The 22,314-nt window shown below is 42.8% G+C and overlaps 1 protein-coding gene across 1 annotated transcript; it reads left to right on the forward strand.

The window, feature by feature from the left end:
- Positions 1 to 4,204: 4,204 nt before the first annotated feature.
- On the forward strand, positions 4,205 to 22,144 carry C7H12orf50 (chromosome 7 C12orf50 homolog). Its single transcript, XM_066634555.1, has 12 exons — positions 4,205 to 4,258; positions 6,634 to 6,753; positions 9,735 to 9,858; positions 12,481 to 12,639; positions 13,592 to 13,669; positions 13,758 to 13,871; positions 15,401 to 15,511; positions 16,316 to 16,423; positions 18,214 to 18,321; positions 18,513 to 18,716; positions 21,234 to 21,323; positions 22,119 to 22,144. Exons 1-12 carry the CDS (start codon positions 4,205 to 4,207, stop codon positions 22,142 to 22,144), a joined length of 1,296 nt encoding a protein of 431 aa, XP_066490652.1.
- The last annotated feature ends 170 nt before the right edge of the window (positions 22,145 to 22,314 follow it).

Genomic DNA, 22,314 nt, shown 5'->3' on the forward strand with positions numbered 1-22,314 from the left:
CTTGTACAGGCCCCGCTTGTCCCAAAACGTTCCCCAGTGCCTAACGAATCTAAACCCCTCCTCCCTACACCACCGTCTCATCCACGCATTGAGACCCCTGATCTCCGCCTGCCTAGCTGGCCCTGCGCGTGGAACAGGTAGCACTTCAGAGAATGCTACCTTTGAGGTCCTGGCTTTCAGCTTCCTGCCTAAAAGCCTAAATTTGGCTTCCAGGACCTCCCAGCTACACTTGCCCACATTGTTGGTGCCGACATGCACCACAACCGCTACCTCCTCCCCAGCACTGTCTACCAGCCTGTCTAGACGAGAAGTGATGTCCACCACCTTTGCACCAGGCAGGCAAGTCACCATGCGGTCCTCACATCCGTCACAAACCCCCCTCTCTATGTTTCTAATAATCGAATCCCCCACTACAAGAAGCCCCCGACCCCCCTCCCGCCGAGGAGTATCCCGAGTGCGTTCGGATATGGGCCCATCCCCTGGAGAAGGGGTCCCGTCTAGGGGATGTTCTTAGTTAAAGATATACAGGAAACATCCAATGGGCCCTACATTAGATTAACAACAGTTTGAAACAGACCTAGAGTCAGTGGGATCTGCTAATCTCTCTCTCTCTCTCTCTCCGTGTGTGTGTGTGTGTGTGTGTGTGTGAGAGAGAGAGAGAGAGGAAAAGTTAATCTCCAATTAGCAATACAACAACAATACTAAACTAATCAAACAAACCAATCCTATAATAGTAGTCATGCATGTGCATTCACTGGTGCTGGAAGCAATAACCTGCTCCCTGTTCTGAGATGGAACTTTTAGAGGCCAGTTGCTAAAGGTGTGTATATGAACACACCTGAATGCTGAAGAAGGGCAATTCTTGCAGCTCACATAAAGTGTAACAAGGCAAATACTAAGCAGCAAAGATAGGGAGTCCGATTTAACAGTGTCAGGCCCTGGAATATAGGGCCTGTCCTGGTATACCACCAGAGTTGAAATGTGGGGCATTTCTCTTCCTCCAGAACAAGAATGCTTTCTAATGTAAGAAGTCTTCAGAGAAAAGCGAAAGGTGGGTGCCACCCTATTTAATTAATGCTGATATTTTCCCCTGCACCAGCATTGCAAGATGTTTTTACAGAATGGTGGGCTGCTTCAGATGACTTTTTTTTCCCCTTATGAACTTCTTATTCATTTATTATAAAAGTGTTTCCTTTAACTCTATCACCTATTGGAGTGAGTACATCAAGGTGCCTAAAGTACTTATTGATTATTAAATGTATGCAGTATTGATGCTAATGGCAGATATGAATATGTTTTTAAATTTTAAAAAATCAACTTGTATCCTCTTAGGTCACATCTTCATGGTTTTATTTATGGAAGGAACATCTGGTGCCATTCAACTACAAGAGCTATTAGGGTAAGCCGGCCTTATGAATTTGCAGAAGCAATTTGAATTGTTGTAGCTAAAAATAGTTGTAGCTGGCAGTAGGCTGGTTTCATGCCTTTCGTAGGCCACAAAACCTTATCCCTACAAGTGGAGTCCTATAGAATCATATGGAGATCATGGGGAAATATCCACTTAAGCACAGGGGAGCAACATTAATGGTTCACCGATGGCTATAATGTGGGAATGGGAAAGATCTGTGTGATTAGATCTCCTCCATGTCTTATACTTTCATGAAAAGCACCTGTACTCTCTCCCCATTTGGATCAGGCCACTGCACCTAGGGAATAATTGTTAAACCTTTCCTCATGCCTTAAATTCCCTCCTCCCATCTGTACACCACAGTTACTGTTAACCTCAGAAAAGGAAAAAACCAAAGTACTCACTTTTCCCCCCTTCTTGTCTCATAGCAGCTTAGGGGAGGAGATTTTTATTTGGCTTGTTCATTTGAATTGCCTATTGATGTGTAGTATTTTAAAATATTTCTACACTGCCTTTTGGTTCCAATAAAAGAAACGCCAAGGCAGCTTACAACCCACAATATAAAACAATTTTTAAAAACAATAAAAATTCCAGTTAATCAAAAGCAACCCAAAAAGAGGCAAGGGAATAAAAAGGCACAGAATAATCAATGAATCAATCACTAAAAATCAGAGAACTCAAGAGAAAGTCAACTGAAAGAAAAGCATAGGAACCTGCTGGGTTTCCTGGGGGAGGGAGTACATGTTTGGACAGATTGTCTGCAAGTCCTTCTAGGCTGACATGCTCATCTCAAATAAGATCTTGGATGGCTCAGGTTCTCCCCCCCCCCCAATTTACTGACTAGGCATTTAGCAGTAGCATCTTCAAGCCAGGACGCATAATATCTAGATACCCAAGAAAACCAAGGTTGGACCAGAAGGGAGAATAAGCATGATGTGTCTGTTCTTCTGGAAGGCCATCTCCAGCTCATATCTCCCCCTGCCTATCATCCTCAGTATGCCTCCCAGGTTCCTCCTCCTAAACACATAGTACAAACCACTAAGCACTCTTTCTCAACGATCACTTCAACAGTTACACTATATTACAGTCCCCACCCCACACACAAATGTCATCAGATGATCATTCTTCAATAATTCTCATTTGTCCTATTTCACCTCCCTCACACACATTCTTAAGAACATAAGAAGAGCCTCACTGGATCAGGCCAAAGGGGGCTCATCTAGTCCAGCTTCCTGTATCTCATAGTGGCCCACCAGATGCCTCAGGGAGCACACAAGACAATAAGAGACCTGCACCCTGTTGCCACTCCCTTGCACCTGACATTCTGAGGTAGCCTACTTCTGAAACCAGGAGGTTGCATATATTAATATTAATATTAACAGTATTTATATACCACTTTTCAACTAAAGTTCACAAAGCGGTTTACAGAGAAAAATCAAATAACTAATGGATCCCTGTCCCAAAAGGGCTCACATTCTAAAAAGATGCAAAAAAACACCAGCAGACAGCCACGAGAAAAGACACTGCTGGGGTGAGGTGGGCCAGTTACTCTCCCCCTGCTAAAAAGAGGAGCACCCACTTGAAAAAGTGCCTCTTACCCAGTTAGCAGGGGTTGTACCTATCATGGCTTGTAACATGTGATGGACTTTTTTTCTAGGAATCTGTCCAATCCCCTTTTATAGGCATCTAGGCCTGATGCCATCATCACATCCTGTAGCAAGAAGTTCTACAAACTAATTACACACCTGGTAAAGAAATATTTTCTTATGTCTGTTCTAACTCTCCCAGCACTCAATTTTAGTGGATGTCCCCTGACTCTGGTCTTGTGTGAGAGGAAAAAAAAATATATCCCTCTCTCCATTCCTGGCATAATTTTGTACATCTCAGTCATGTCCCCCAACCCCAGATACCTTTTTTTCAAGGCCAAAGAGCCTAAAGGCTGTAGTCTTTCCTCATACAGAAGGTCCCCTAGCCCAGTAATTATTTTGGTTGCTCTCTTCTGTACCTTTTGCAGTTCCACTATGTCCTTTTTGAGTTGTGGCAACCAGAACTGAACCAAAAATGTGGCAATCAGAATTGGTTCAGGTTTAAAGGAGAGAAATGTTGGTTGGCCAAAAAGAGAGAACCAACTTTTCCACCTTAACCATTCTACCCCCTCTCACTGGCCAAAGAGAAAGGGGGACGCCAAAAGAAGAGATCAGCCAAAACAGCACTCCTGGCAGTGACCTGACTGTAACACACAGCTAAAAGTAGTCCAGCCGCATCCAGGAGAGATGGCCCAGAGGTCAGATATCCTTCTCAGACACGGCAGTGTTTTCCGACTCGCTGCTGTGGGCTGCTCTTGATATCACTCTGGTACTGTAGTTGTTGACTGGAGCAATCTCTCGACTGCATGGAAATACCTGTCCTCTTCCTGTTTTAATACACATAGGAGTGATGAAAATAAGCGAACACTCCCAGTTTGAGGGGTCGTATGGTGTCCTTTGTGATGATGTCATAAGAACTAAGGTAACAATGACAGAAATTCTGGAAGTTTGAATTTGTGCACTGTCTAGCAACCACTTTCAATTTGTGAGCACTTCGACAAACCTGGAGAAGGTACCGTCTGTTTTACCATTAGTATAAGTAGATTTTTGACTAAAGCTTTCAGCCGGAGGTCTCCCTTTAAGAGGAAATAGAATTTAGATTCTGAACTCATCCATATTCAGAACAAAGGGAATGTTCTTCCTTTGATAGTTCTTACATTTACACTGAGACCTTTCTAAAGACAGTGGAGTAGCAGCACAAGAGATGACCATGGCAGAAGCTGGGGATGACTGCCTTTGCGATTTTTATACAACCTGTGTAAAGGTAAATACTGCACAATTTTTAATCACTTGCATCAATGATAGTGTTATGCAGTCCCCACTTCCCCAAGCCATGAGAAATTCTAGGGCTAGCACAGTAGGTTTAGGTTTAACTACAGTGTTTCAGTAATATTTGCTTTATTTACCTTACTTACTAGTTCTCGTCCTTAATACAAAATGCCCAACACGTATTGCCAGGAAAGCCCCCTCTCAGATTATTTTCCATAAAGTTCTTGAAGGTCATTGTACATAATAAAATAGATTTAATAAAAAGTCAAGCTATGCATTAGGCAGAAAATTAGTATGGGGTTGATTTCCTCTCCTATTATGTTGCACTAGATATACCAGTTACAGAATTATCCTGAAGCATTAGAAACCCACATTTCAGCAGAAACCCACATTTCATAGACAATAGGGCAGTTTGCAGGCAATAGGGCATCTCTAGATGGCATTAATGGATGTGCATTGTATCCACTAGGCACTATTCATCACGTATTGTTATAAGTTCTACTCAGTTCAGATGAACAGATGTTGCATAGTAGCAGTGCTTGCTTAACATATAGAACTTTTATGGACAGGCCAATCCAATGCTCTCCCCCTGCCAATGCAACGGTGCCACAACAGCTTGCATTGCATCCTGTGGGAAGAGACAGTCCCAGAGGTCTCCTCTGTGTAAGGGAACATTTTTTTTTTTTCCTTACCTGGGGGTAAGGCTTCAAGGTGCAGACAGATCTACTTGGACCTGTGCCAATTAAATAGCTGGCATAAGTACGAGTTGACCCAGGAAGGTGGATCGGGTTCAGGAAGGGGGATTCAGTGGATGCCATTACTGTCAAACCAGCCCGCTTCCTGGATCCAATCTGCCCTTCTCCCTGCCTCTGTCACTGCCTCATTCTGCCCTCCTCCACCCCATTCCACCCTCCCCCACCTCATTCTGCCTCCCCCACCTGCTTAACTGGGTTGGCAGGCTAACAGCCATATGTAGGGGCCACTGCAACCTACCCTCAGCACTCTGGCTGTCCATGGCTTTGCCTGCTGCTAGAATTTTTAACAACTGCCATAAGGCAGTCTCTGCTGGCAAGAGGATTGAACCATATATCAGATAAACAGTCTAGGCAAACTATATTATCTACTTTGACAATCAATAGTTCTCAAGCATATTTCTTTCCCAGCATGTGCTACCTGATCTTTTAATTGGCGATGTTAAGGATTGAACCAAAGAGACCTTGTACATCCACAGCCTGTACTCTACTACTGGGCTATTGTTAACAAGATTATTCCACGGGAAGTTCTTTGTAACTCACCTCACTTGTGCTAGCGAGACGGTTGTTCTGAGGCTTATTCACTCATTGCTTGGAATATGCCACCATAGTAATATTCAAGACAAATGCCACCCTCACCTTTTATTGAAGTATTTTTAACAAACGTAATGTACCAGCTGCGGCCCTTCTTTGAGGAAGCACATCTGGCCACAGTCACCCATGATTTAGTCACAGATCAATTGGATTGTTGCAACATGCTCTATATGGGGCTGACCCTGAAAAGTATTGGAAAACAGCAAGTGATTCAGAATGCTGCAGTTCGGTTGCTGATGGCAGCCGTATGGAGCTTATTCCTGCCAACCTGCATGGTCTCACCCACCTGTTTGTCAGTCCAGTTCAAGATGCTGGTCATTACCTTTAAAGCCCTCTATGATTTAGGCCCTCAAAGATTGCTTGCTGCCATAGGAATAACCTACCTGTTTGTTAAGATCTTTAGAGAGGGCAGGGAGACTCTTCTAATTATGTTTACAGTGAGTGCAACACCATTTGTGTGCCTGCACAGCTTTCTCTGTGACAGTTCTACATCAGCCCTGCATGTAGAACTCCCTACCTCAGAAGATTCAGGATGCCCACTCTCTCTTTGCTCTCAACAAGTTGCTCAAGACTCATCTATTCCTCCAAGCTTATTTCTTTATTTATTTAGGGCGCAATCCTAACCAACTTTCCACCACTGGCATAGCTGTGCCAGTGGGGCATGTGCTGCATCCTGCAGTCAGTCATGGAGGCCTCCTCAAGGTAGGGCAGTGTTTGTTCCCTTACCTCAGGGCTACACTGCGGCTGCATTGGCACTGGAAACTTGGATAGGATTGACTAGGAAGTTTCATGGCTGACTTGTTTCTCTATCTAATGCTGCTAGAATGTTTTAGTTTTTGGCTTTCTAAAATTACTGCTTTCAATTATTTAATTTGACTTTATTGCTAATGTTTTTGGTTTTTTTACATTTTTATGTTTTTGTTAGCTGCCTTGGGACTATTTGATGAAAGGCAGGATAGAAGTGAATGAATGAAAGAATATATTGCACGCTTGAGATTCAGACCTCTCTTTCTTCCCTATTCAGGGATCAAAGTGTCAATTCCGTCACTGTGAAAAAGCCATTGGCAGTGACACCGTGTGCTCATTATGGAGAGAGGGAAGAAGTTCCCATCAACTTTGCAAATTTAGACATATGGAAATACAGGTAGAAAATGACAAGCTCATTGAAGTGTCTTATTCCTCTCTTGAGCTAAAGCGATGTATGGTTTGTCCTTCAGCTCTGCTTCACCAAATGTGACATCCTATTTTCATGTCAGCTACAGTGTTCTTGTAATTCTCAGATATCGGTTTGGAGATAATCCTATACCTATCACTAAAGGTAACAACTGGCAGCCCAATCCTACCTTACTTCCCATGTGGCGATTCAGTGGCACATTGTGGCATCTGCTGAATCCCAAAGGGGAGTTTCAGCCTTAGGAAACCTCCTCGGGGTCATTTGTTCCCTTCCTCCAGGGTAAGCCCTGCTAACTCAGTGGGTCAACCCAGACCCGCACCAGCAGTATTGTGTTGACTCCCAAAGGCAGATCAGGCTTGGGAAAGGGGTTAGAATTCAGTGGGCACTGCTGCTGCTGAATCTGTCCTCCTTCACAGTCCCAATCCGCCCTCTGCCCTACCCCTTCTCCTTCCCGTTCTGGCCACCCCTTGTCATGTTTTGCCCCTCCTCCCACCTAGGCCCTGTGTGGTTTTACATGAAGCAGCAGGAATCTGCAGACCATTGCCACGCAGACCCAGCTACTGCTGCCTCCAGCAGCGGCTAGGCCACATTCTCTGATGTTGTCACATTTGTGACAGTGTAAGTGTGAAAGTGTGTTATGCCAGCATAATGGCATAATTTGGATTGAGCCATATAGCACAATTCATACCTTCTACCAGCCTTAAAACACTATATGAATTCATTGAATTATAAGGGTCTCTCCTTTTGTTGTTTAGTTTAGTTTTGTGTTTCCATATCCCTCCTCTTTGCGATGAGATAATGAAACAGTTCCTTTTCAGATTGTGGTGAGTGCAAACAAGAAAAATGAGCTTTTAAAAATAAAACCCTGAACCTTACTATATTTAATTGCAAAAGGTTCATTCACTTCAAGGGATGCAAGATTCCAGCCTTAGAAACTGAGTGCTTTAAAGCAGGGGTGCGCAAAACCAAGCCCAGGGACCATTTGTGGCCCTCGGGGACCCCCCAATCCAGCCCACAGGGAGTCCCCAGTCTCCAATGAGCCTCTGGCCCATCGGAGACTGTTGAAGCCTGTGCTAACCTATAACTGCTTAGGTCTCCGTGTGTTTGTGGCTTGGTCTATATGTTTTCACTGTGCAAGAGGTGTGTGGCAAACAGCTCATAGTTCTCATGTGATTCTATATGTTCTGTATTGAAGCAATGACACAATGAAGACACAGAGGCCAGGGTGTCAGCTTGAGTGCGAGGAGCTAGAGCTGCTGCTTTTCCGAGCTAGCCCCAGGCTTTTATTACAGTCTCATAAAACAATATACAACCAGGCTCCAGTTGCTCTCAGCCACTGACAAGACACTCTTTTCTCAGGGAAAAACACATTCCTAACAGTTGAGCGCTAACCCTTATCTAAAAAGCCATAACTCATCCTGTTTTCCTGCCCTGGGCCTCATGCTCTCAGCTTCTCATGAGCAAAGCCCGTACTGAGGTGTGCCTCGAACCGGGGGGGGGGGGGCAGGCGGGCGTGCCTGTCAATTGTTGCCATGTCTTGCCTGAAGCTTTGAAGCCCAGCGCCTCTGCACTACTACACTGTATTACAGTTCTCATGTGTGTTATAAATAAGCTCAGTAAAATTCATTCATTCATATAAGTTCCATCTCTAATGTATTCATTTATGTAAACTATTTAGTCAAATTTGAAATGTAAATTAATTTTTTTTTCCTGGCCCCCAACACAGTGTCAGAGAGATGATGTGGCCCTCCTGCCAAAATGTTTTGCCCACCCCTGCTTTAAAGGGAACTGGGGGGGGGATGTCTTTCCAGATAGCAAAGAGAACAGCAATATGTTGGATCCAAAGTACCATGTGTGGAGGGAGAATAGACACTAATATTTTTATGCAAACACTAACAGTTCATGTACTGCTGCAACAGGAATGCTTGTTAGCAGGTCTCATGCTTCTTTTTGGGCAAGTAGTTGAATAGGCAGTTGCATTGGCAGAAAAAAAAAACTATTTTTGGATTTATGGCTCAATCCTAATGAGAGCCTGTGCCAGCGGAATGTGCGTTCTGCTGGTGCATGCTGTCACAAAAGTGCCGTAAAATGCTTTGCAACACTGCAAGCCTCAGCCATGCTGGTGAGAAGGCCATAGCTTCCCACTGGCACTGGCAATCATCAGGAGGCCCACCAGAACAGGTAAGTGCAGCGCAGGGGTGCGGGGAGAGGGTTGAACAAGATGAGGGAGGTGGAACGTGGTGGCAGTGGTGGTAGGGATGGGTGGATCTGGCCCAGGAAGGGGGCTGGATGGATTGCAATGACATGTTCTGTATCCAACCCCCTTTCCACAGACATGGATCAGTTTGGTCTTGCGTCGTTGGTTGCTAGGGCTTACCCAGGGTCAAGGGGACAAATATCCCCTGACCCCAAGGAGATCTCCAGCAGCCAAAAATGCTCCTGTGAGATGCTACATAGCCCACACTCATGCCATTGCATCACCACATGGGGATTTAGATAGGATCGGACGGTTCATGTCTCTTTTCTTACTCAGTGCTGTGAGACAAGGTTTCAAAGAGCCCCTCCGTGAACAGAATACTTCTACAATTTGCAGACAGGCCCTCTGGTCCAATCTAGTATGTGCAGCAAATGTATAGCTTACATAACAGAGCCAGAAACTCTGTTCTCTTCTAATACCGGTTTTGCAGCTGGGTGGATACATTTCTGCCTGTGCAGAACCTAGTGGGAAAACCAACCCAAACGTTTTCAGTTCGGCCATATTTTTGTGTGTCTCTTTGTATCTCAGGTTTCTGTTGAGAAATCTAAGAGCCACCTTTGGGTTCTAAGCTCTGCTTCTCGGGTCTCTTCCTCATTGTTTTGATTGATTCCAACATTCTCTCCATGACTTTATCTAGAGTTTTGTAAGCTTTACGTATTAAATCATCCATTTTCTTTCTTTTTTTTTCCTGTAGCAAAAATACAACAGCATCTCCTGCTTCTGGGAAACACAGCCTCTAGGTTGTGTAAGGATCAGTTGTGTCTTCCATCACAGAAAACCTCGTAATATAAATGGACTTTTTTTACCACCTAGTAGTGGTGAGTAAAAATGTTTTCTCAATATTTTGGCATTGAAATAAAAACAAGAAATGTGTTCCAGTACTAAGTATTACAGACACCATCATACAAGGAAGTTGGCAGGGCCAGCCCACCCATGATGCAAGGTGTTTTGAGCAGAAGATGGGCACAGCTACATATGCAGCCACCCGACCTTGTCCCCATTTGCCCTCTGTGTACCTCTTCCTCCTCCCTTTGAAGCTCTGTGTTTTGAAATGGATCTGGAAAAAGTACCGACCCACTTTCAGGAAACCCTTCCTTTTTTGGAAGTCAGGTGTTGTTTCTCCAGCTTTCTCATTCCAGCCCTGTTCTGCAGCTTTGTTTCAGAACAGAGTGACAGATCAAGGAGGAGGAACAAGGTAAGGAGAGGACTGTGGGCAGGTGGGCTGGGGAGGCCTGACACCAGCACTGCAGCCAGATACTGTGTTTTTGCCAGCCAGAGGGTGTTTTTGCCACCGTCCGGCCACCATCACCTCCTCTCCTCCTTCACTGCTTCTTCTAAGCCGACCAAACGGGGCAGCAAAGGGGATGGCAGGGGTGAGGGGTCACGGAGCACATGACAGGTACATCAAAAGGAAAAGGAAGGAATTTGAGTGTCACTTCAAGTGCAGGTTCAGGTTGGATTGGGTTTGGTAGCTGGATGTTATTATAATGCCACAGCCCTTGGCTGGCTGGGGCATTAACAACAACAGGTATTTATATACCGCCTTTCTTGGTCTTTATTCAAGACTTTATTCAAGGCGGTTTACATAGGCAGGCTTTTTTATTTAAATCCCTTATTAAATAGGGATTTTTACAATTTGAAAGAAGGTTCTTTCTTTCAAGAACCACTACATTCAGGTGTTTTGTTCCGATCTGGCTTCACATTCTGGCCTCCATCCTCCCACGCTCCGAGCAGATGGAACAGCTCAGCTGCAGCTTGCCAGCTGCTTCAAGGTCGCACGGTGCCGGTGGCCTCGAACTGGCGACCTTGTGGATATTATCTTCAGGCAGACGGAGGCTCTACCCTCTAGACCAGACCTCCTGCCCTTTATTATTATTATTATTATTATTATTATTATTATTATTATTATTATTATTATTATTATTATTATTATTATTATACCGCTTTTCAACTAAAAGTTCACAAAGCGGTTTACAGAGAAAAATCAAATAATTACTGATAGCATGAGATCAGTATTTTGAAGAAAGACATGCTTGGAACAAGGAAGTGTTTGTAAATTGCGGCAACTATGATTTTGGGTCAGAATTAGTAAATGACTTTTAATTATCTTGGAGCCAGTGAAGACATAACACTGGCTTACAGTTAACTTCTGTTAACAAAGTACAACGCAGTCTTGGGAACACATGTCCTCTTCCTCATACAAATTCTCACCCTTAACCACTGCTAGCAGTTTGTCACTACCAACCATAATTTAAGATTAACCAGAATTCCCTTTAACTCACAGTCTGCTGGGTCCTTTAAATGTTACTCTATACCAGTGGTTCCCAATCTAGTGGGTCACGACCCACCAGCCAGGGAAGCACTTGTCCATGTCCCTTTAAGGGGCAAGGGAGGGAGGGAAGGCAGCAGTGCAATCCCGAGGATTAAAGTGCAATCATCCCCAGGATTGCACTGCTACCAGGGATGGGATGGGGGTTGAAAGGCACTTCTGGTTTTCATTGCAAAACAGGTCCTTTTTTCTTTTTTCACAATTACAGAGGCTTGGGGAGCTCTGCAGTGGGCTCCCCAGACCCCTTGGAACTCCCAGGACTCCAGCTCTGGCTGGAGCAAAGTTTTAAAAAAACAAAACCCTCCTGTCACTGGCAGCAGCAGTGCAATGCTGGGGATCGTGTTACTGCATTCCCCTACCTCACCAAATACTTTTGTTGCTCCTTCCTCCTAAGGAGGACTTTGGGAACCACTGCTCTAGACTTGTCCGTGAGCGGTTCCTGTGCAGCTTGGCTGATATTTAAATGCTTATGTTTAAATGTACATAACACAGCCATAGGAGTAGTAGATGTGTTCATGTGCATTTTTATGAAATTGGTGGCCCCCTCTCAACAGGATGCTGATATCACACTCAGAATTCAAAAGATTAACCTTCTTGTATCTGGTAGGTCATTAAGTATTATAGCAGCTGGAAGCTACTTATGGAAAAGTGGCTCCCAAGCAGCCAGAGTACCATTTAGAAGATTCACCCCCATCTAATTTAGCTGCTGTTTCCTGTTTTGTATAATCAATTAATTGACAAAGAGCACAATCCTGTGCATGTCTGTTCACAAGTAAGTTCCATTGTGTTCAATAGAGCTTACTCCCAGGAAAGTGTGTTACTCCTAACCACTTACTCCTAACCACACTTTCCTGAGAGTAAGCCCCATTGAACAAATTAGGACTTGCTTCTGAGTAGACCTGGTTAGGATTGTGCCCTAAATCTCATAAAATTGGTTAGCTAATTGGTCAACTTTAACTGGCTAATAATCCTAGTAATAAAATTCACCTATAGTATCTGTGGTTCCTTTTTGTACATGAGTGCAGTATGTTGAGAAGAAAGTTATATTCAGCTGATTGTACAGCATAGATCTAGGACAACCATATTATAAACTAAAAGTTCCTTCCTATAGATTCCACATTGCAAAGGGAAGTTCAGGAAGGGATTTTGCATCCTGTCCCAAATCAAGATTCCACAAAAGCTCAAGAAAGCACATTAAGACCTATTCATCCTCCACTGATTATTACAATCAATCTTGAAGATGATGACGAAGAAGAACAAGAGGAGAAATGTAAATACCACTTTATTGGGCGTTAATGTCTGCCTATTTAACATTTTCAATAATTCAAATCTTCCTAGGGTTAAGGTTGGCTTGAAAATTAGGATCTCTTTTTATCATTATGGATTCTGTTTGAATTTTCTGCAATCCCTGCAGTGATATTTTCAAGCTTCTTCCAAAGTATTGTGATCTAAACCTTGTTTGTTGGGCTGCAAGTGGTATTGTGACCAGCCTAGCATGTTACTGTACTGTACCTATTCCCTCTAAGACAGTGTTTCTCAAACTGTGGGTCGGGACCCAGTAGGTGGGTTGTGAGCAAATTTCAGGTGGGTCCCCATTCATTTCAATATTTTATTTTTAATATATTGGACTTGATACTACAAGTATGTTACTGCATTTTGGGAAGTGTTACAAACCTGTACTTTTAACAAGCTACTACGTAAATTATTTTAACAATGATAGTAAATGGGACTTACTCCTGGGTAAGTGTGGGTAGGATTGCAGCCTAGGATTGTTAAAAATGGTCCTGCTTGATGACATCACTTCTGGTCATGGCGTCACTTCTGGTGGGCCCTGACAGATTCTCATTCTAAAAAGCGGGTCCTGGTGCTAAACGTCTGAGAACCACTGCTAAAGGAGTGGGTAAAATATCATTCTTCTCTATAAATACACGGGGCTGGATATGATGAGTCATTTGTTATTAAAACATCCAATGTAAAGTGAATATGCAACTTTTAACAAGAATTTTGAAAATAGAAAGTTGAGTTTCTCCACCAAAGGAGTGATACATATTAATTCGTTATTAAACAACCTTTTTCATTCCCAATTAAACAACTCTAGTTATATTATAATTTGCATTGTAAATACAACTGTGGTTCAGTTTTGATTTCTGTGGTGTAGGAAGGAATTTGGCAGGACCCGTACTTAGATGTACCTGTATTTTTTTTTTAAATGTTTCCTGCAGATGCATCTTATTTATTGTCTAAGACTCCAGAAGACATAGAAGAAGAAAAGGCAATAAAAGAGGTGTGTTATAAATCTGGTAAGAATCTTATTTTTGTTCCTTATTTTTTTCTTAAATTGATATCACTATGGTAAAATGTTTGTTTTTCTTCCCGGCTTTGGGTCAGGAGAATACTACAGAATTCAGACTTCTCAGGAAAACAGTTTACCAAAAAACACACCTTCAGTGCTGGACAGCGAGATCTTGAAACCCATGGAGACTGGAAGAGATTTACAAGAAGGTAAGGACTTGAGCAGTAGTGAATTTTTAATTTCAGAGCTTTAAAGTTCTTTTAAAAATGTTCACTTCGAAAACAACATATGCATTGATGCTGATGTGAGATTTCTGTCTGTTGGTCATGCTCAGTTTCTGGAGTAGCATCCATGCATACACATTTTAACATGGCAGGAGATGGAGAAGCCACATTGTTGGCTGCATGACCAGCTGCTCCTGGGCGCAGAGGGAAGGCCTAGGGAACTGGTCTCTGGTTTATATTAAATATGTGTAGAAGGAATACTGGCTCACGTCACATTGAGACTGTGGGGGGTAACTTGCAGGTTCCTTCGTTTATTTTATCTTGAAATAAAGCCCCATAAGCATATGATTTAGGTGTGCTTAGGATACACGACTGTTGTGTTTCGGTGCTAAGGCTGTTGCTGCTGTTTTGTTTAGGAATGAATAACTACGACTCCTCATTTTATGAACTTAGTTCACAGAGCCTGAAGAAGTAGCTTGGAGTTATCTAGCACAGTGTTTTAGATGGAGTTTCCAGTGTCAGAGTTTAATCATGACAAATGAGAGTATTGCTGCTTTATTTTAGAGTGATTTATGTCCTGGCTATTCCAGGATGCTCACATGATTAGTGTCAGTGGTGAGATGCTAATATGAGTAGCTGAGGCTCTCCCTACCCCCTCAAGTCCTTATCTAAGGGGGAGGTTCGCATCATAGGGGCTGAAGTAGGACATTTTCAGTTGGCAGGCAGCAATTAATCAAGGCCTTGCTCAGAAGAGGTTTATTGTCTCTTATGGAAAGCAGATAACAATAACAAAGTCTTGGCCCAGGTGTCTTTGAACATCTGGTGGATCCAGCAGTTATGCCATTCAGGCCTGTCCGATGGATCTTCTTCTGAGTCAGAGCGAAGAGGAGGAGGAGTATGAATGTCTGGCCAAAAGGGCCTTCTGGCCTGGCTACCTTGTTTCTTACTGTAAAAAGCTCCCCACTTCCACCAGCACTCTCAGAGGGTGGGATTATTCCTGGGATCTACGGGCTCCTCTTCTTGATGGGGGCAACACTTTCCTTGCCTGAAGAAAGGTTTCAGTTGTGGTACTAAGGACTCCCCTCCTTTCCCTCTTCTCCTTATCATGTCTGCTATTCCATCTCCCAGTCCTTTTCCAATCTACTCTTCCTCCTTGCCTTCTTCTGTTTTAGTATTCTCACCTTCTCTCATTAGTGAAGAAAGAATTGTCTCTGAATATCCTGCTTTATTTATTATTGGGGTGTCCACAGTAAGAGAGTTCAGAAATCATAACATTTAGTTTATAGTATCTTCTAAGTCTTCAAAGCAATGCTTATAATATCTCTATAAGGTAAGCCAGTATTTTTATATCCATATGTCAGTGGGGCAGGGGATGGGGATGGCAGTGGGAGCTGAGACTAATAGTGGTTTGCCTAATAGCTAGGTAATAATCTACATTGTTGTAATTGATACAAGGAAAATTCCAAGTATTAAAACAGCATTAAATGTTCATGGATTCTGTCTCTCCCTTCTAGGTGATGGTGTGGCGGTTCCATCTAAGTTCAATATTGTAGAAAGGCAAACAAAGATAACTGCGTCACTAGACAGTAAATCCAGATCTGATCATAGCGCCTTTGAAAATGGAGGTAAGTGCTTTAAAAAAATACGATCAATATTACAATTCTTTTCATAGGGTGCAATCCTAACCCCTTATGTCAGTGCTTTCCAGCACTGACATAAGGGCAATGCAGCTCTGAGGTAAGGGAACAAACATTCCCTTACTTTGAGGAGGCCTCCGTGAGTGACACCCAGCTGCAGGATGCAGCACATGCCCCATTGGCACTGCTATGCCAGTGCTGGAAAGCACTGACATAAGGAGTTAGGATTGCACCCATAGTCAAGAAAATGCACCTACTTTATTGTTTGTACTCAGGTCCCAATCTCTGTCCTAGGGAAGTTCTACTCAGCCTTTTCCAGTTCTGCAAATCTCAGCGGTGGTAACCATACATCTTCAGCCTTATTTCAGAACCCACTTACTTAAAAGAAAAATGAAGATTACGATTGAGATTTTCAGAATACTGAGTTTTGCTCCCAGTTTCCAATTACACACTTGCATGGTGAGATTGCAGAAAGTATGAACATACACATCTCTGCACAGTGAGATGTGCAGACTCTAGGACTGGAAAGAGATGGAAATGAATACATGAAAGAAGGTACTCCACCAACACTACCACATGGTTACTCTCATTAACTAGGACAAATAATATCTTTGAATGATTTGCTGGGGAATACTTTAGCTAGAGCAAAGAATTGCTGTTCAATTTTCTTTTTTGTTGTCATCAGTACATAAGTGAAAAAGCACCTCTTATTAATATAGCTTTTTGCAGCACCCCTCTGATTATCCCTTTCTGTTTGTATTTATTTTCTCTGATCATTCTTTCTTTTCATAGGAGGTGATGGTTATTTGCCACAGAGAAGAATATTCATTGGAGAGATGCAAAGCAAAGTGTTCAGAGGGCAAAAAGAATTTACCATGATAAAGTGTTCAAACATTAAAGGTGTTCAGTGTTCATTTCTCATCTTTTTTTCTTTAAATTTTTTTTTTAATTTTTAAAAACTATACATTGCTTCTCTTTTGCAATTTAAAAGTTGCATTTTGACAGGATGTTGGTGTGCTTTGACTATAATGTGTGCAAGAGACTTCAGCTGTACTGGTGGTTAATTCCATTTGCTTATCGCAGTTAACACTCATTGTATTTTTTCTGAGTGATGGCATGTGCTACTCTCTTTGGTGCCAACATAAGCTGGGTACTGATTTCAGTGGAGGCAGGATCAGCCAGTTAATTACCATGATCATTTTTACGGTCCTATGATGCAGTGAAACATTTTGACTTCCCAAGAGGCTAGGAAGGGATTGTGGTGCTGAGCAGCTCATCAGATGACTACTGCATCACATAGTAGACTCTCTTTCCTTGTGTGAAGTAATTGGTTGGAATTTTCATATAGTGCTATTTATCACAGGAACAAATACCCAAAGGATTTCTGTATCAGCCTAAGTGGTTGTGTTGGACACCATAGGACTCCCTCCAGTTCAGTCATTCAAGAGTATCTTGAGCAGACCTGCAGGTGGAAGACACTGGCAGGACAATTAGCCCTCTATAGATTTATCAAACGCAGTCTCTAGATGCATCAAACCCAGGACATCCTGCTTCACGTTAATACATGCAGTTATTATTCGTGGTGTGCCTTCTCGCACACCTTGTTTGAGTGAATGGCTTGTTTCAGGTACTTCCGTCCATAACTTTTTAAATAATACATTGGGACTTTGAGCCTCTGTGTTCCTGTGTGTCATGGATATACCTAGCTGAGTATCAAGTATACATTATGGAGAAACTGGCAAATGGCAGCAAGTTACCCCTGCAAATAAATTAATTTGTGGGGTTAGAGCCACAATTTACCTGAACTACCATGTCAGCAAATGGGGCCTGGGAAAATGATTATGCAGATAAGACCTGTATACAGGCTAGACACGCTCACAGCACAATCCTATGCATGTCTACTCAGAAGTAAATCCCTTTGTGTTCAGTCGGGCTTACTCCCAAGAAAGCTTGTTTAGCATGGCATCCCTAGTCATTGATGCAGTATGGGAGACGTTACGTTGCCATGCATGCTAGATCCTCAGTGAGTTTATGAACCAGTCCTACAAATTCTTAATTAGACTTCTCTGGGAAGTGAATAGTGTTGTTGGGGAACCAGCTATTCCCTGAGATTCTGACTTGGAGAACTCACACACTCAAATGCTAGCAGCTTCCAGATTAAAGATTCTTTTCTTTATTAAGGCAGGTTGTCTTGGGGTGCACGCTTTCACAAAGGTGTGCAAAGTTGTTGTTTTTTTTTTAGCTTTATTTGCTTCCATAATTACAGAGACTATTCCACCACCTTATTTGGAACACACCTATAACATAAAATAAAACATGCAAAGTGTGCTTGTTTTTTCCAAAATCTTGTGCATAAAGCATGTTTTTGATTTTCCAATTCTCCAAAATCATATGTCCCCAAAACACTGTAATCTAAGCACCCTGCAATACATCACCCTGCCTAGTAATAGAACTTGGATGTTCATTATGAAGACACTAATTCATGCCAAAATGAGAAGAAAATTTACCCAGGCTTATAACAAAACAAAACAAAAATGGTTACACTCAGAATATGTGGATGTTAAAATGCAATGGAAAAGCCTGTGACATATAGTATAGATCTGCATAAGAATACAGCAATCTCAGGGTCACTAGGGTACCCAGGCTTTATTTCTTTGACAGTCTATCTTATCCTTTTTTGTTTTCTTTAGCTACAAGCCACGCTGAAGGCATAAAGAAGCACCATTTTAAAGGAGTGAAGAAAAAGAAGTGGATGTCTGAGGATCCCAAAAACCTTTCCACACCATTGACCGCAAAAGGTAGTTTAAGAAACTATTTTTCGTAGAGAATTCACCTGTTCATATAATCAGAGGCAATCTCTTAAAGGGGCAAGCTCTATTTTTGAACCTTGGCTCCTGCTCACGCCCCATATATGTCTCCTTTACATTGAGCACTGAGTAGCTTCTTGCAGGTTTGGGGGAAACATTGATTCTTGTATTATTTCTTGCAGCAGTGCATACTTCAAACCCTAAAGGTAAAGGGCATGTCCATCAAAATGATCAAAGCAAGAATGCCGAGAATGCTTCTTATGTTCCTTCTCAGAGAGCCAATGGGAGGAGCATTTCCCTGAGTTCTCCAACAACTGGAAGGTCATCAAATCTGCCCTGTGGCAAAGCTGCCACCCCCAAAGAATCCAAGATGAATATACCTACAGGTGAGGATCTAGTGTGATAGGATCTCTGTCTGGGGCAAGGTACTGTACCCAGTGGGGAGATGGAGAGTGTATTATTGTCAATAAGATTATGTAGTGTTAAACTAAACTGCCAGCCTGATCTCACTAAACCCTCTCACCACCATCATAGTAATGCAAAAGTGGCAACGCTGCATTCCATGGGGGCAGGCAGGAGTCTTCAACAGGGAAAGAGGACTGGTAATCCTCTTATCCCTATGTAAGCCTCTCAACCCGCATTTGGTCTCCTAGGACCTGCACTGGTGACTTTGCTGGCGCAAGTCCAAGGAGAGAAAGGGCACGAGGAAGCTGCTGCTGGAGGGGATAAGATCCGGCGCGGGCCTTCCGTGATGGATCCTCCCACTCCTGTGGCCTCCCCACCCCATTGCACACCCCTTCTCGCCTCCATTCTGCCCTCCTGCCACCCTCTCCTGCCTCTACTGTCATCTTACCTGCCCCAGAGAGCTGTCACCTTTTTCAGGAAGGTGCAGGCCTTCCCATTGGTGCTCCCAGCAGTGTGCTGTCAGAGCCCCTTTTGTGACAGGCACTGACTGCTTTACAGCAGTCAGTGCTGTCACAAGAGCCTCACCATCATCAGGCTCTGATTGGGCTCTGAGTTAGAAAGAAAACAGTAAAACCATCTTAATAGGAATGATCTTTACATCTCTGTTTCAAAATGTTTTAATATCCATCATTCAATCTGTATGATTACTGAGGAAAAGTACTTGTCGTGTACATACAAATCAATATTGGGTAGCAACCTGACTTATGCTTGTGCTATATTGTAAGCATCCTGACCCCACCTCTCCTCTCCAAAGACCCACCAAAATCACTGCTGAGGGTCATAAAAATGCAGTTTGGGGAAACTGCAAGAGGAGAACTATGAATGTTTGTCTTGGCAGGACACAGAGCGCATAGCAGTGGGGCTTGCCTTGCTGGTGCACACTCATGTATTCTTAAACCATTAAGACTCTCCACAATTTCATAATACCTGTATAGCACTCCTATGTGGAACTTTGTGTTGCTCATGTTTTTTACAGTCTCGCAGAAACATGTCTAGTAACAAGCATTTCTGTCCAAGGGACATATTTATGGAGGAAAAGCCCATTCCAGATTACAAGCCATGATGGTTATACACAACCTCCTGGTTTTAGAGGTACCCTGTCTCAGAATGCCAGATGCAAGGACGTGGCAACAGGATATAGGTCTCTTGATGTCTTGTGTGTTCCCAGAAGCATCTTGATGACCACTGTGAGATACATGAAGCTGGATTAGATGGGCCTGATTCAGCAGGACTGTTATGTTTTTAAGCATAAGCTTTGGCATTTTATTTATTTTTCATGCTTTTATGCCGCCCTTCCTCCAAGGAGCTCAGGATGGTGTAGATAGTTCCTCCTCTCCTTTTGTCTTCACAACAACCCTGCGAAGTAGGTGAAGCTGAGAAATGGTGACTGGCCCAAAGTCACCCAGGAAGCTTCATGGCTGAGCAGGGATTTGAACCTGGCTCTTGCAGGTGTAAGGCCCAAATCTCATCCAACTTACCAGCACTGATGCAACCTCAATGCAGCCCCAAGGTGAGGGAACAAATGTTCTCTTACCTTGAGGAGGCCTCCGTGACTGCCCCTCCCACTGCAGGATGCAGCGCATGCCTCATTGGCACTGCTGCATCAGTACTGGGAAGCTGGATAGGACTGGGCCCTTAGTCCAATTCCTGAACCACTATGCCATCCTGGCTCCAATTTTGGTTGATTATAGCCAGTTACAACTTGACCTGGTGCTGCATCAGTTCTGGTACCAGCTCTGGTTACAATGGTCTTCTGATATTGCACCATTTCCATCCATACTTGCTTAGCGCTCCCCACACTAATGAGTGGCCTTCTCCCATCTTTAGGCCATGCAGGGACATGTTAGGAGCAGTTTTCCATTGACCTTATGTACATTCTGTCTTTCACAGCAGTATTTCTAGAGACCATCATCTGAGTAACCAATAATTATTTGTGATATTACATGCTGCGTTAAATATGCATACAAGTGTGTGTGTGTTTAAAAGTGTCAGGGGAAATGTATAAATGTATAAATTAAAGTTTGCTATGTTCTAACTTAAAAGCCAAGTATTCTGATCTCATTGTATAGACACCAGCATCTTTTTATTCTTTTTATTTCACTATTTGTTTTATTCCCAAGATTTGAATCCTTCTGGAACAGAGCCATTTCCTAATTATTACATTTGGCTCATTTGTTTGTACTTGCCTTCCTGCCCCATCTGTTTTTTCTTTGCATAATCTTGGTCCTCTGGCACAGTGTATTTGAATGTTGCAACTAATTTTCCACACCAAATGAATGCACCTTCCACTGGGGTGAAGGCATTTTTCAAAGTGATTTGTGTGATACCATAACGGACTCTGTGTATGTGCGTGTGTGTGTCATTCGTTTGTTTTTACCAGCATGGTAGAATGGCAATTATTGATGAACATATAAAATAATCTTTTTTTTTCTTTACAGAGCGATGTACATCAGCATATAATGCACCAGCCTGGAGGAAAAAAAGCCCACATGCTAAAGTATATGCTAAAGCTGAAAAAATGCTTTCAGGTACTTATAGTATTAATACTATAATATTAATATAATACAATTAATATATAATATTAATACTAATGAATAGCCCAATTCTAACTAAATTTCCCATGTGGTGATACAGTGGCACTGTTGTGGGCTACATTGTGTACCACAGGGGAATTTTAGCTCCTGGAGGTCTCCTTGAGGTAAGGGGACATTTATCCCCTTTCCCCTGTGTAAGCCCTAGCAGCTGCTATGGGTCAGAAGGAAGGATTTTGAGATATCCTATGCATACTTACAAGGGAGTAAGCATAAAGTACATACAAAAAGCCCTGCAGGATCAAGCCAAAGGCCATCTCATCCACCTTGTCCAGCATCTTGTTTCTTACAGTGGCCTTCCAGCTGCCCCTGGGAAGTCCTCAAGCAGGTGAGCTTCCCAGGGTGGGTCCCCAAGCAGGTAATACAGCCATGCTTCTCTCCCATCTTTGCTCTCCTGTAACTGGTAGTCAGAGGCATTATTCCACTGAACTTACAAAGACTTCAAGACTTTTTGAATTCCATGGACTTTTCTTCCCAGTGTTCCTAATTTCTGTAGCATTGGGCTGGACATGTTCAATAGTAGTCATAGAAGCACTTCTAGGTTTGCAGTACATGCACAATTACTTGAAAGCAAAAGTACTGCAATGGCCAAAAGTTTGCAACCAAGTAAGTGTGCACAGAATTGATTTTCAAAGGTTGCTTACCTTTGATCCTGTAATTTTCATACATCATCATATTTAATGTACATGCATTTATATAAAGCTTTCAAGCTGCCATATGCATTAATTTCAGAGCCCAGAAGAAATGGAAGCAGATAAAAAAGAAGACTTGGAGGAAAAGACAGAGATGCAGAACAAAAGAAAGTGATCAACTGCTCTTCCTATGGTTTACCATCCTCAAAAGACAAACAAAAAATGCAAATTCAAAGACCCTGTTTATTAAGTATATTAAACCAGAGATGCAGAGGAGACCAAAATTAACACTCAGG

This window comes from Tiliqua scincoides, chromosome 7 (genome assembly GCF_035046505.1).
Source record: "Tiliqua scincoides isolate rTilSci1 chromosome 7, rTilSci1.hap2, whole genome shotgun sequence".
NCBI classification, from domain to species: Eukaryota; Metazoa; Chordata; class Lepidosauria; order Squamata; family Scincidae; genus Tiliqua; species Tiliqua scincoides.

Bases quoted from the DNA above. Each gene is read 5' to 3' on its own strand.
- C7H12orf50 (XM_066634555.1), top strand. From the start codon at position 4,205: ATGGCAGAAGCTGGGGATGACTGCCTTTGCGATTTTTATACAACCTGT. The intron at 9,859-12,480 runs GTGAGTAAAAAT...TCCTTCCTATAG, and splicing joins TTTTTTACCACCTAGTAGTG to ATTCCACATTGCAAAGGGAA. The intron at 18,322-18,512 runs GTAGTTTAAGAA...TATTTCTTGCAG, and splicing joins CACACCATTGACCGCAAAAG to CAGTGCATACTTCAAACCCT.